Here is a 13761-nt window from a genome sequence, read left to right as displayed (position 1 = left end):
TCTAGAATACGAGGAGGCAAAGACTCGTGTTTCCCATGTGTCATGCCAAAGTTAGGCCTCTAGGCCTTGTGCTGGCCTTTTTCATTCTCTCGTTTGAAGGTGGCCTGAAGTTCATTCAGGGTGTTCTGTGCCTCTGGCTGCTCCCATCTAGTGTGACCTTTGTATTTTGTCCCCAAAACAGCATGTGGAGTTGGGAATTGGGGCCTGATTCTCCTCTGATTTAGGAAGGTATAAACCCCAGGAGTAACTTCTGCGTTATCAATGGAGTTACAATGGTGTGAGAGGAGAATGAGGCCTTATAAATCTAGAGACAGACAAACAGACACACCCACAGGCTGCAATCAGGAGATTGGATCAAGACACTGTGCTCTGCTTTGGGAAATGATGCCCCGGCCATGAGGATATCAAACATCCCAAGTCACCCCTGGAACTGAGTTACAATTTATAATAGAATAAACCTTATTGTGTTCCATTTTTTCCCCTTTTTCAGCTCCGCTCCCACCTCCCTCTCAGGTTCTAGCTTTCAGAGACACCAAGACGTCTGTTGTTGTGCACTGGGATAAGTTGAAGGAGGATCAGGAGCCCCTCGGCTATTACGTATATTGTCAGGAGGTTGGGACAGATGAATGGCAGACTGTCAACAATAAACCCGTGACGTGTAACAAGTGAGTTTAGCAATTGACCTCCATTCAGCAAATACGGTGCATTCACTTGGATTTCTGTGTTTATGGTAGTAATGGGGTGCAGATATAAAAAGAATTCCCCTACACATACGAGCACACATAACACACATCTGAAACCTTTGCCTGTTTTTAGAACCGAACCACTGTTCAGGTTCTGGAATGTCCAGATTTAATTTAACATCTGAGGCAAGTTAACATGTGGGGCAGCAAAGTAACACATGTTTCCATGTGTTGTCAGAACACAGTCATTACTGGGGAGGTAGATCTTGCAGTGTCTGTGGAACGACAGACCATTTGTATTTGCTCTATGGATTAACAATGTGTCATCTTTCAAGAATGGGGAGTAAGGGAATGCCTCTTGTTATACGGCCTGATGTTAATGAATTAGAAAATGCCTGTAATAATACCTAGCTCTTATATAGCCCTTTACCAAGAAGGGCAGTAACATTATCCCCGTTTTACAGATGAGGAAACCGAGGCACAGGGAGGGGAAAGTGACTTGCACAAGGTCACCAGCAGTCCAGTGGCAGAGTCAGGTCTCCTGAGTCCCAGTCCAGTGGTCTATCCATTAGGCCACACTCCCTCAGAAAGTGCAATTTTGGACAGTGGGCAGGCATGGTCTGAAATAGATGCTTCTCGTGGAATGCGTTTTAGGGGATGCTCAGCACATGCTCAGTCATCCCATAAGTAAAATGCACTGGTGCCCACAAAGGGCAGGTGGCATCAGAGCATAGATACCTGTCAGGCTGAAACTCAAAGGCCGGATTCTCATTTACATAAAGGCTGCTTTACAGCAGTCCGGCAGCACAAAGAGGTCTCAAGGTGAGTGAAAACTTTAAGTCCCCTTTCCACAGGCAGAGCAGTGTAAAGGGACCTTAGTGTGAATGAGACTCTGATCCAATAAGAAGAGCTGGGAGACAGCCATTAAACACCCTCTCTCTCCAAGTTTGCCCCGGTGCAGAAGGCCTTCACTAAAGTTTCTTTTATCGGATCCAGATGTTGAGAGGTGCCAAATGCCCACAACTCCCGTTGATTTCATCGGGAATTGTAGTGCCTAGAATCAGCTCAATAACTCTCAAGATCAGACCCCTATTTACTGATTGTTCTATAGGTAACACTTTTGTGAGTCAATGCGCTTTAAGCTACAGGGGTAAAGAACCGCATGACACAGAAATAAATTGTAGCACACTGATAAAATTATTGAAATGCCGTTTTCTTCCAAAGGGCTCTTTGCCTTACTTTGAACACCTACATGCAAGCAAATTAATGATCTCTCATAGGTTTACTGTTCCAGGGCTTCAGCCTGGGAAGGAGTATGTATTTTGTGTGAAATCTGTCAATGAAGCAGGAGTGAGTGACAGCTCACCAGAATCTGACCCCATCATTGTCAGGCCGGCTATCTGTAAGTATTGCATTGCACATACTAGAAAACTAGCTCCCTCGTCAATGTATCTTTTATGCACAGCTGGGTCTAGCCACTTGTAAATGATCCCACCCCTAAGCAGGTAGAGGTAGAGGGGGCTTTATTCTCTCCTGACTTGCGGCTTGTCTCCTCATTTGCACTTGTCCAAAGTGACTGTAGAACGTTATCACTCTGATTTGTTAGTGTTTCACATTGCATTGCATGCACTTGGCACAGGTGTAAGTGACCACACAAAATGCAAGAGAGCAGAGAATCTGGTTCAGTATCTTCCACTTCTCCGGTGCAGACCCCATTAGTAGCCTCCCAGCAGTCATATCACGTGCCTTCATCGTTCTCCATTATCTCACACTGCTGCCTTCCCCCGACCCTCTCTTGCATTTGCCCTGCACCAGTTAAAACTATAAAGCTCCGAAACACCCAGGAGTTTCCCCACAAACAATTTAAATGAAAATTAGGCGCATTTGAAGGCCCCTTTACATAGCCAGAGTAGTGTAAAGGGGCCTTAGCAAATGAAAATCAAGCCCAGTGTGAACATGCCTGGCACAGATAAGTCACTCTCACTGATTCAACATCAACAGCTCTTTTCTGGATCGCCAGCAGGATCCCAAATATATTTCATACAATATCTATTTTCCTCCCTGTTTTGTCCTCACCATTAGCTCGTCCGTCAGCCCCACGTGACTTTGCCCTGCTGAGCTGTGGGAAGAAGGACATGACTATTGGGTGGAAAGCCCCAAAGCACAAAGGAGGAGGAAAGATTCTGGGCTACTTCCTAGATCAGCATGATGCTGCAGAGCTAGATTGGCATGAAGTCAACATCAGACCTATTGTTCAACGAGTTTACAAGGTATTGATTTCATAATGCAATACTGCATTTCTGTGTGAGGGAGTGATGGCTAGATGAAGAGGTGAGCCATTTTCCTCCTCCAGCCTTGACCCTTCTGTAGCCCAGACCCCCTCCCTATCTTGCTCTTTCCCTGTTCCTCATCCCACACCTTTGAGTGTCCCCAGTAACTCTGACAACTTCTCTGTTGGACCTGGGGGATGCAATTCAGTTCAAGTTTGTCCCACAGTCTGATGCCCAGTGCATCTGGGGCTGTTTGGAGAGTTCTGAGTAATACAATGTTGCTGCTATTCTTAATTCATCATAATTCAGCATCACACATCTCTTACTAATTATTCTACAGGATTACTAAGATCCTGTGAGGTCTCGTTCCGGCTCAACAGAAAGAGCAATCAAGCCCCTTTCTGGCATTGGGTGTGGGGGCTACCACCCAAGGACCTAGGCCACACAGTAGGTCAGAGCTCAGCTGTGTGGACTGAAGAGCTTCCCTGATTGCGAGGTGTAGGATATCTGTTGCAGGTTGTGCGTGTTAGAGCAAAAAGCCAGGGGAAGCAGCTGTGAGTTTGACTCGAAGCAGAAGTAGAGGGATATGGCTCCTTGGACATGGAGCTCACAGGAGTAGCAGAGTTAGGGATTTCTGAGCCAAAAAAAAAAAAAATGGCCTGCTGTGGTTTGTTTCTACTTTGTTCAGGGAAACAAGACTTTGTGTAAGTTTTTTGTAAACACACCAGATTACACCAAGACTATGCCTGACTCATATCAGTCATTTCTCCTCCTAACAGAAACAACTCTGCAAGACCCCACATTTTGGCTAACCACTCAGGCCAAAGGGGCAACAGTATGTTTTAAGGGTATCTTAATTGGCAGGTTGCTCTTTTCTTTCCTAATACAATGTGTACGCAGGATGTTTTTAACAGATGCACTGAATTATCTACAAATGCTCTTTGTTACTAGGTTAGGAGGGGTTTTTATAAACCCTTTCCATGCCATCCTAAAAACATGCCCTTAAAGATCCTAATTACAAACACACTGTACTATACAAAGCTATGCTAATAATCTCTTTGCTTCTGATCTCAAAGGTTACCAACCTCAATGAAGGACATTTCTATGAGTTCCGTGCTTGTGCGACGAACATGGCGGGAGTGGGGAAAGTATCTGAACCCAGTGACTTGTTCAAGTGTGAGGAATGGACGATGCCACAGACAGGTAAGGACAACATGTCAGCAACAGCCAGAAAACAATTCTAGGGACATTAACTATCCCCCTTTCATAAGATAAACTGACTTACTCTTCTGTGATGTTATGAGATTTTTGGAAAACTATGGATTTGGTCATATTGATGAGCTCTGGTAAGAACCCTGGATTCAAACACACTAAACTTTGGGGAAGTTTGCATCAGGAGCCGTATTGTGATCTGTATAGCAGACAGAACCAGAAGCCCTGCTCAGAGCTCCTTCCACATTTTGGGAAGGCTGGGGTTGGAATCTGTGCCAGAGTTTTGCAGCTTGGGCCCATCTCCCAGTCACGCAGGTGAGTTGGGAATCTGAATCCCTTTCACTAAAATGTTAGCATACATGTCACCAGGCAAGGAGATACAAACCACGCTGGTCCCGGAGAAGCACCTCTTACCTCAGGCATGCACAGAGGTGCAGCTCCCCATGGCCCCTAGCTTAGGACACCCTGTTTCCTGGGACTGTACTAAAGGAACACAGGAAAAAAATAAGTCATCTGCTACAAAATAAAGCAGGCACCTCAGGCTCTGAGATCCCATCCTCAGAGCACGAGGAGAATCTCTATGGGACAGGGATCATCTTTTTGTTCTGTTTGTATAGCGCCTAGCACCATGTGACCCTGGTCCATGACTAGGATCCTAGGTGCTACAGTAATACAAATAATAAAGAAGAAGAAGGATCATTGTACACTACACCATGTAGCCAGTTGGGAGCCCCATGCTCTGGAATCCTGTTGCCAGAGAATGGGGAACCCTGACGCACTATGTAAACCTCTCAGTATGTTACATAAGTACAGATGACATTAAATAGGACAACGTGGCCATTTTCATACAAAGCCTGCTGGAGAAAGGACCTCTTCTGAACCCACCATTCATTCACTGCCCTCTACGATCTGAGGCTCACACCAGAGGCACGTTACTGCATCGTCTGTTGTGATGTCCCTGTGTGACAGTCTACCCTTCTTCCAAACAGGCCCCCCCTATGATGTGAGGTTCACCGAGGTGCGGGACACAAACCTGATGCTGCACTGGGAAGCACCGTTGTATACAGGAGCAGGTCCAGTCACTGGATATTACATTGATGTCTGTGAAGAGGGGTCAGAGGAATGGAAGCAACTAAATAAGCAGCCGACAGCCAACACCCACATGAGGGTTTGTATACAAGCCAAGCAGGCAAGCATTCCTTATTATTTAGCATGGTGTAATTCATTACATTGGGTTTCCACAGGTTTCTGACCTGGAGACGGGGAAATGCTACATTTTTCGAGTACGGGCATTGAACAAGGCAGGGATTAGTCTACCTTCCATTCCCTCTGATCCTGTGGTGGTTGAAACCAAACCAGGTATGAGCCTAAGGCTGAACAAATTCTGTCTTTGTTGAATGCCTCTCAATAAAAAGACACTAGGGTTAATTGCACAGGCTGAAGTGTGAGGGGAAAATAGAGTATTCTATCTCAATACGTCTCCTGTCCCTGTTACCATAGGGTTCGAGCACCTCGTAATCTCCAACACATTTATCCTTCCTCGCAGCACACTGTGAAGTAGGGGAATGCTAGATTTCTCTGTAGTACAGAGACACTCAGTGATTTGCTACACTTCACACACAAGTCCGTGGAAGAGCAGGGGTTTGAACACAGTGCTCCCCAGTCTAAGGCGAGCATCCTACCCAATGGACCATCCTCTTTCACTACTGATTAGCTGAGTTTACAGTTCATCTTGTGCTATGATAAACGTTTGCAATGTGTGTGAGAGTACCCACTGCACCTGCAGTGCAAACAGAATCACAGGAGTGTAGGGCTGGGGGTTAGGGTTGGGACCTCAAAAGATCCTCTACTCCAGCCCCCCCACACTGAGGGAGGATTAAGTATAAGGACCAGCTGGCTTGCATGTAGTGCATATTAACATGCTTCACAGTTGGACCATGTGCAATAAAAATGGTCCCATTTTGTGTTTCAGTCTGCATGGATGTAATCTGTTCTGTCCTGCTAAATGTGATTAATTTAGCCCTGGCATAAACACATTTTATTTTATTCCAGTGCAGTTACACAAAGGATGAATTTGACCCTTTGCTTTAGGGGAAAAAACTGTCTATCACAACAGCCCAAGCATCCATAGAAAGGGAGTTTGCTACATATCTCAGAGATGCCGTGCTGTGATTTTTAACGGGGTACACCAAGACAGATTTCTCTAAAAATCTTATTAATACTCTGATAAGAACCTGCTTATTAAATATTTAGTTCCATTTTTATTCATTTTTAACAACAGCAAATGGAGTGACAAGATTAAAGGATATAGATGAGCAAGTCCAGTGGCCAGAAATGATCTAAATTATGTAGCTCTGGACTTCTCTGAAAATACAGAATACCGTCTTTCTTTGCATTCAGATCCCATCTTTGTTTGCACTGTGTGCCAGAGAGAGAGAGAAAGGTGAAGTCATCTGTGTGGACACTGTGTCCTGCTTTGTTTGGATAAAGGACCTTAGAAATGTAGGCTTGGAAGGGACCCTGAGAGGTCATCTAGTCCAGCCCCCTGCGCTAAGGCAGGACCAAATAAACCTAGACCTTCCCTGTCTGGTCTTTGTCTAACCCATTCTTAAAAACCTCTAGTGATTGGGACTAAATGAATCAAACTGTGCCATAAAATCTCTGTGGATAGAAATTCCATGCTAGAACAATAAGACTATAGCAGTAGGAATATACTACCAACCATCTGACCAGAATGGTTACGGTGATTATAAAGTGCTTAGGGAGATTAGAGAAGCAGAAAATGCAATAACCATGAGTGATTTCAACGATCCTCATATTGACTGGGTATATGTCACCTCAGGAAGGGCTGCAAAGATAAAATTTCTGGACCCATAAATGACTGCTTCTTGGAGCAGCTTGTCCTGGAACCTACAAGGGGAGAGGCAATTCTTGATTTAGTCCTAAGTGGAGCACAGGATCTGGTCCAAGAGGTGAATATAGATGAACCATTCAGTAATAGTGACCATAATGTAATAAAATGTAACATCTCTGTAGGGAAAACATACCAAAGAAACCCACCACATAGTATTTAACTTCAATAAAGGGAACCACACAAAAATGAGGAAGGTAGTCACATGGAAATTAAAAGGAACTGTCAACAAGGGTGAAATGCCTGCAAACTACATGCATATATAAAAACACCATAAAGGCTCAAACTAAATATATACCTCAAACAAAAAAAAAATAGTAGGAGAACCAAAAAAGAAAAAAGAAAAAAAAAACCACTCCCAGGGCTAAACAGCAGAGTAAAAGAGGCAGTTAGAGGAGAAAAAGGCATCCTTTAGAAATTGAAGGTCAAATCCAAGTGAGGAAAATAGAAAGGAGCATGAACACTGGCAAGTCAAGTGTAAAAGTAAAATAAGGCAGGCCAAGAAAGAATCTGAAGAGAAACTAACTAAAGACACACAAACTAACAGCACAATATTTTTTAAGTAGATCACAAGAAGCCTGCAAAACAGTCAGTGAGGGCGCTGGATGATTGAGGCATTAAAGGAGCACTCAAGGAAGACAAGGCTGTTGCAGAGAAGCTAAATAAATTCTTTGCATTGGCCTTCACTGCAGAAGATGTGGGGGAGACTCCCACAGCTGAGCCATTCTTTTCACAGGACAAATGCGAAATGGCCCACCTTTATTATCATACACATTGTAAAGAGAAAAGGAGTACTTGTGGCACCTTAGAGACCAACCAATTTATATGAGCATAAGCTTTCGTAGCTACAGCTCACTTCATTGGATGCATACTGTGGAAACTGCAGAAGACATTATATACACAGAGACCATGAAACAATACCTCCAACCACCCCACTCTCCTGCTGGTAATAGCTTATCTAAAGTGATCACTCTCCTTACAATGTGTATGATAATCAAGTTGGGCCATTTCCAGCACAAATCCAGGTTTTCTCACCCTCCGCCCCCCCCCCCCACACACACACACACAAACTCACTCTCCTGCTGGTAATAGCTCATCCAAACTGACCACTCTCCTTACAATGTGTATGATAATCAAGGTGGGCCATTTCCAGCAGGAGAGTGAGTTTGTGTGTTTGGGGGGGGGTGTGTGTGAGAAAACCTGGATTTGTGCTGGAAATGGCCCACCTTGATTATCATACACATTGTAGGGAGAGTGGTCACTTTGGATGAACTATTACCAGCAGGAGAGTGAGTTTGTGCGTGTATGGGGGTGGGGGGTGAGAAAACCTGGATTTGTGCTGGAAATGGCCCACCTTGATTTTCATACACATTGTAAGGAGAGTGGTCACTTTGGATAAGCTATTACCACAGGAGAGTGAGTTTGTGTGTGTGGTTTTTGGAAAAAGGGGAGGGGGGGTGAGAAAACCTGGATTTGTGCTGGAAATGGCCCAACTTGATTATAATACACATTGTAAGGAGAGTGATCACTTTAGATAAGCTATTACCAGCAGGAGAGTGGGATGGGAGGAGGTATTGTTTCATGGTCTCTGTGTATATAATGTCTTCTGCAGTTTCCACAGTATGCATCCGATAAAGTGAGCTGTAGCTCACGAAAGCTTATGCTCAAATAAATTGGTTAGTCTCTAAGGTGCCACAAGTACTCCTTTTCTTTTTGTCCCCAATTGAGTTGTCAAGAGAGGAGGTTTTTGAACAAATTGATAAATTAAACAGTAATAAATCACCAGGACCAGATAGTATTCACCCAAGAACTAAAATATGAAATTGCAGAACTATTAACAGTGGTATGTAACCTATCACTTAAATCAGCCTCTCTATCAGATGACAGGAGGGTAGCTAATGTAATGCTGATTTTTGAAAAAGGCTCCAGAGGCAATCCTGGCAATTATACGCTGGTAAGCCTAACTTCAGTACCAGGCAAATTCGTTTAAACTATAGTAAAGAACAGAATTATCAGACACACAGATAAACATGATATGCTGGGGAAGAGTCAATACAGCATTTATAAAGGGAAATCATGCCTCACCAATCAATTAGAACTCTTTGAGGGAATCAGCAAGTATGCGGACAAGGGTGATCCAGTGGATATAGTGTACTTGGACTTTCAAAAAGCCTTTGACAAAGTCCCTCACCAAAGGCTCTTAAGCAAAGTAGGCAGTCCTGGGATAAGAGGTAAGGTCCTCTCATGGATTAGCAAGTGGTTCAAAGATAGGAAACAAAGGGTAGGAATAAATGGTAACAATGGAGATAGGTAAATAGCGGGGTCCCTCAAGGATCAGTGCAGGGACCTGTGCTGTTCAATAATCTGGAAAAAGGGGTGAATAGTGAGGTGGCAAAATTTGCAGATGATACAAAATTACTCATGATAGTTAAGTCCAAATCTGACAGCAAATTGTTACAAAGGGATCTCACAAAACTGGGTGAGAAAATGGCAGATGAAATTCAATGTATGTTGATAAGTATGAAATAATGAACATTGGGAAAAAATAATCCCAACTATACATACAAAATGTTGGGGTCTAAATTAGTTGTTACCACGCAAGAAAGAGATCTTGGCATCATCGTGGATAGTTCTCTGAAAACATCCACTCAATGTGCAGGGGCAGTCAAAAAGGCTAACAATATTAGGAACCAATAAGGAAAGGGATAGATAATAAACCAGAAAATATCATAATGCCACTATATAACTCCATGGTATGCCCACACCTTGAATACTGCATGTGATTCTGGTCACCATAATCTCAAAAAAGATATATTAGAACTGGAAAAGGTGCAGAGAAGGTCAACAACAATTATTAGGGGTGTGGAATATAGCTTCCATAGGAAGAGATTAAAAATACTGGGACTGTTCATCTATGAAAAGAGACAAGTAAGGGGAGGATATGATAGACGTCTATAAAATCATGAATGGTGTGGAGAAAGTGAATAGGAAAGTGTTACTTACCCCCTCACATAACACAAGAAGTAGGGAGTCGCCCAAAGAAATTAATAGGCAGCAGGTTTAAAACAAAAAAAGAAAGTACTTCATCACACAATGTGTGGAATTCATTGCCATGGGATGTTGTGAAAGCCAGAAGTTTACCTAGGTTCAAAAAAGAACTAGATAAGTTCCTGGAGGAGAGATCCATCAATGGCTATTAGCCAAGATGGTCAGGGACCCTATGCTCTGGGTATCCCTAACCCTCCAACTGCCAGAAGCTGGAACTGGATGACAGGGGATGGATCATTCAAAATTGCCCTGTTCTGTTCATTTCCTCTGAAGCATCTGGCACTGGCCACCATCAGAAGACAGGATACTGGGCCAGATGGACTGTTGGTCTGACTCAGTATGGCCGTTATGTTCTTATTTCACAACCTCCTTTGGAAGCCTATTCCAGTGCTTAACTATCTTTATAGTTAGAAAGTTTTTCCTAATGTTTCCAAAATTTTGTTTCTCTTATGCAGGCACAAATGAGATTGAACTGGGAGTGGACAAAGAGGGCTTTATTTACATGGCCTTTGAAACTCCTGATATGTGTGACACTTCTGAATTTATCTGGTCAAAGGATTATGAGGGACCTCCAGATCCTAACCGAGTCGGAACTGAAGATAAAGGCAACAAGTAAGTGGGCAATGTACATTGGGAAAATGAGTGTCGGAAAGTGGGGCAGAGGACTGTTTACACACTAAGCTGGGGAAAACATCAGGACAAAATATTTTCCAGAGAAATGATGGAAAGCAAAGCTTTCAACCTCCCAACCCAAATGTTCAACCTCTCCATTAGAGATGGTTGAAGAACCAGTATGGAAAATGTAAGATCCTTCCTCTCACCCTTCAAACCTCAGATAAACATTTGTACTTTTACAACACATCTGACAATGAACCCAAACTTCCAATCTTATTAGGAACACTAACACTAACCAGAGAACACTGCTGATGATACATCAGGGATGAATTTGACCCATTGCTTTTATTTCCCAAGCATATCTGGACTACTGTCCTGACTTCCAAATCCAGAGCCCATGATGTGTGGAGCTCAGTTAGGCCTTGAGCATCACAGAAAGGAAGAATCAGAGTTGTTCTTCTGCTAACGCTTTAAGACATTTTGGCTGTGCTACTCCCACAGTTGCATTCAAATTACTACATGTTTGCTCCTCTAGATTTACAAACTATGTTGCGTTGTCCTCTCAAATAGCCCCATTTTAGACAGACCCCTAATGTGTTTCTTTTTCTTCTTCAAGATCTAAACTCATACTGAAAAATGCATCAGAAAAGGATCTGGGGACATATTCAGTGGAGGTAACTGATGTAGATGATGAGATCTCCGCCAGCCATACTTTAACCCAGGAAGGTAAAAATCCCTCATTACAAATATCTTCCCATGGGCTGTAATTTGTTAATTCTGAATGGCTGGGCAAAAGCTCTTCCCAGACCTTTAGGAGAAGAAGTGGTGCCACATAATGGGAATAGAAAGGAGACTTCCTATCCTTTAAATGGCCAGATGTGACTGATTACTCCTATGGTATGAGAACTTGAAGGTCATGACATATGGCATGAGAAAAGAAATGTTCTCACAGCCTCAGGGCTTGTCTACACTTAAAATGCTACAGTGGCACAGCGCTACCTACGCCAACAGGAGAATCCCTCCCATCAGCGTAGCTAATCCACCTCCTTGACAGGCAGTAGCTAGGTTGATAGAAGAATTCCTCTGTCAACATAGTGCTGTCTACATGGGGATTTAGATTGGTTTAACAACACTGATCAGGGGTGTGGATTTTTCACACATCTGGCCAACATAGATAAACTGACCTAATTTTCTAGCGTAGACTAGGCCTCAGAGTTTTGCATATTACCACAACATCACAGTAATTTAGGCTTTTCTTTAAAGCTGTTTCTCTAACTGATGCCAGCATTGGATATTATTTTCCCAGCTTCATAATCCCTTCAACTATGACTTGTTTTGTACCTGTTAAGGACTACTTGACTGGATGATGAAGGGTCTGTTAACAAGATGAATTGATAATGAGTTGTGGTTTCAGTTTGGCTTTACTGATCTAAGTCCTGTGCTGTTCTTTGCATTTTCAGAACTGGACAATTTGCGGAAAATTAGTCATGAAATCAGAAACCCATGTAAGTTGAACTAGTGGCACCAGGCATTTGGGAACATCATACACAGACTTTCCTGGGGACTGTGGGAAGACTTTTGTGTGCCAGTGGGAATTGCATGCCTGGGAGTTGTGTGCCTGGGAGTTAAGCCAGCAGGAGTTTGATCTCTTGGTAGGGCCACCCAAGCTGGACAGGTCAATGGGGAGGGACTAGACAAAGAGCCATCCACTGGCCCTCCAGGCTGGGGGTTGAATGATAGCTTTTTTATGAGGCTAGGTCGTTGGCTTAAGTTATGGAAAGACAATATGGTAGTCATTCCAACAAAGAGCATAATAGACAGGGATGGAGGAGCCTTGTTTGTGCCCAAAGTGTCATCTGATCGCATGGGAAGGATTTAGATTCAAATATAATGCACAGTAAGGGTGAAATTGAGATCAGTATCTAAACTCCAACTGATACCATTGGATCAGGATTTTATCCTAAATCCTCAACCATGACCAGCCACATTCCCTCTCCTTCCAGTGATTGAGCTGATCTCCGGGTGGAACATCGATGTCCTTGAGAAAGGAGAAGTGCGTCTGTGGCTGGAGGTGGAAAAGCTGTCGCCAGAGGCAGAGCTGCATTTAATCTTCAATGGGAAGGAGCTTTCAAGCACTCCGGTTCGTGTGTTCCTTCTAAACGCCCAACGTGTGCGTGACTTCCTCTGACCCGTCTTCACAATGGGCTAGACTGTCTCTATGAAACCAGAGCTCAGAGGAGATCATTGAATCAGAAGCCTATTGTTTCCCATCACATATTTTTATGCTTCGTCTTTTCGAAGACTCCGGGCTTCATTCCCCACCGTGCCCCAGTGGTCTGAGAGAGAGCCAGTCACTGCTCCCGGATTCTCAGCTGTCAAGTCTCAACATTAGTTAAAGTCTATGATGTAACGTCCCTTGGGCATCTTGTGCCAGCAGAGAACTGAACATGAGAGAACCTCACTCCACCCTAACCTCTTCCCATCCCCATTCCTGACACACACCCTACATCCCCTTATGCTAAGAAGGGGGTTGGGAGCTGCAATGAAGAATATGACACAGTCAGGCAGCAGAGCTACCTCTGCCGTCTTTGCACTAGCAGACTTTCTCCCCGAACAAGGGGGTTCTCCAGGGGCAATCTCCAACCTTTTTGAGTTCACTTTACATGATAAGCGAGCTTGGTGCACCAAAGAATCCAGTCTCCCATGACTAATTTAGTCCTGGTGTGAGCATGTGCTAAGAAATACTGTCTTTGCCAGTTAGATGAGGGGGAGGCTTAATGCTGCCCCTTCTGTACTACCCAGCAAGCCTGGCTGATTTTCACACCCGTCTTTGAGTTGGCTGTGTATAAATCTTCTGGCTTTTGAGAGCAGATGCATGCAACCCATTTCCAAATTGCAGACATTGAAAATAACATTGCATCATGTGTCGCAAAGTACTCTTGCATTGTTGTACATTTAAAAGAACATATTAACCCCTTTTTGGCCCTCCCATCCCAAAACCTAATGCTATATATGTTTTAAA

General features: G+C 43.7%; 1 protein-coding gene and 1 long non-coding RNA gene across 2 annotated transcripts in view; one reads left to right on the top strand and one right to left on the bottom strand.

The window, feature by feature from the left end:
• LOC125624574 (uncharacterized) overlaps positions 1 to 13761 on the bottom strand; it is a 76831-nt gene that overhangs the window by 31573 nt on the left and 31497 nt on the right. The gene's annotated exons all lie outside the window — the stretch shown is intronic.
• The window catches only part of MYOM3 (myomesin 3), a 57134-nt gene that overhangs the window by 25168 nt on the left and 18205 nt on the right, over positions 1 to 13761 (top strand). The window contains exons 15-24 of the mRNA XM_048825483.2: positions 491 to 665; positions 1964 to 2085; positions 2766 to 2953; positions 4030 to 4156; positions 5155 to 5333; positions 5410 to 5524; positions 10580 to 10736; positions 11356 to 11465; positions 12200 to 12244; positions 12743 to 12879. Of these exons, the coding sequence (XP_048681440.2) occupies positions 491 to 665; positions 1964 to 2085; positions 2766 to 2953; positions 4030 to 4156; positions 5155 to 5333; positions 5410 to 5524; positions 10580 to 10736; positions 11356 to 11465; positions 12200 to 12244; positions 12743 to 12879 (1355 nt within the window). The remainder of the gene's footprint in view (positions 1 to 490; positions 666 to 1963; positions 2086 to 2765; positions 2954 to 4029; positions 4157 to 5154; positions 5334 to 5409; positions 5525 to 10579; positions 10737 to 11355; positions 11466 to 12199; positions 12245 to 12742; positions 12880 to 13761) is intronic.

This window comes from Caretta caretta, chromosome 19 (assembly GCF_965140235.1).
Source record: "Caretta caretta isolate rCarCar2 chromosome 19, rCarCar1.hap1, whole genome shotgun sequence".
Classification (NCBI taxonomy): Eukaryota; Metazoa; Chordata; order Testudines; family Cheloniidae; genus Caretta; species Caretta caretta.
Note: the sequence above shows the minus strand (reverse complement) of the source record. Positions and strands in the feature narration are given on the sequence as shown.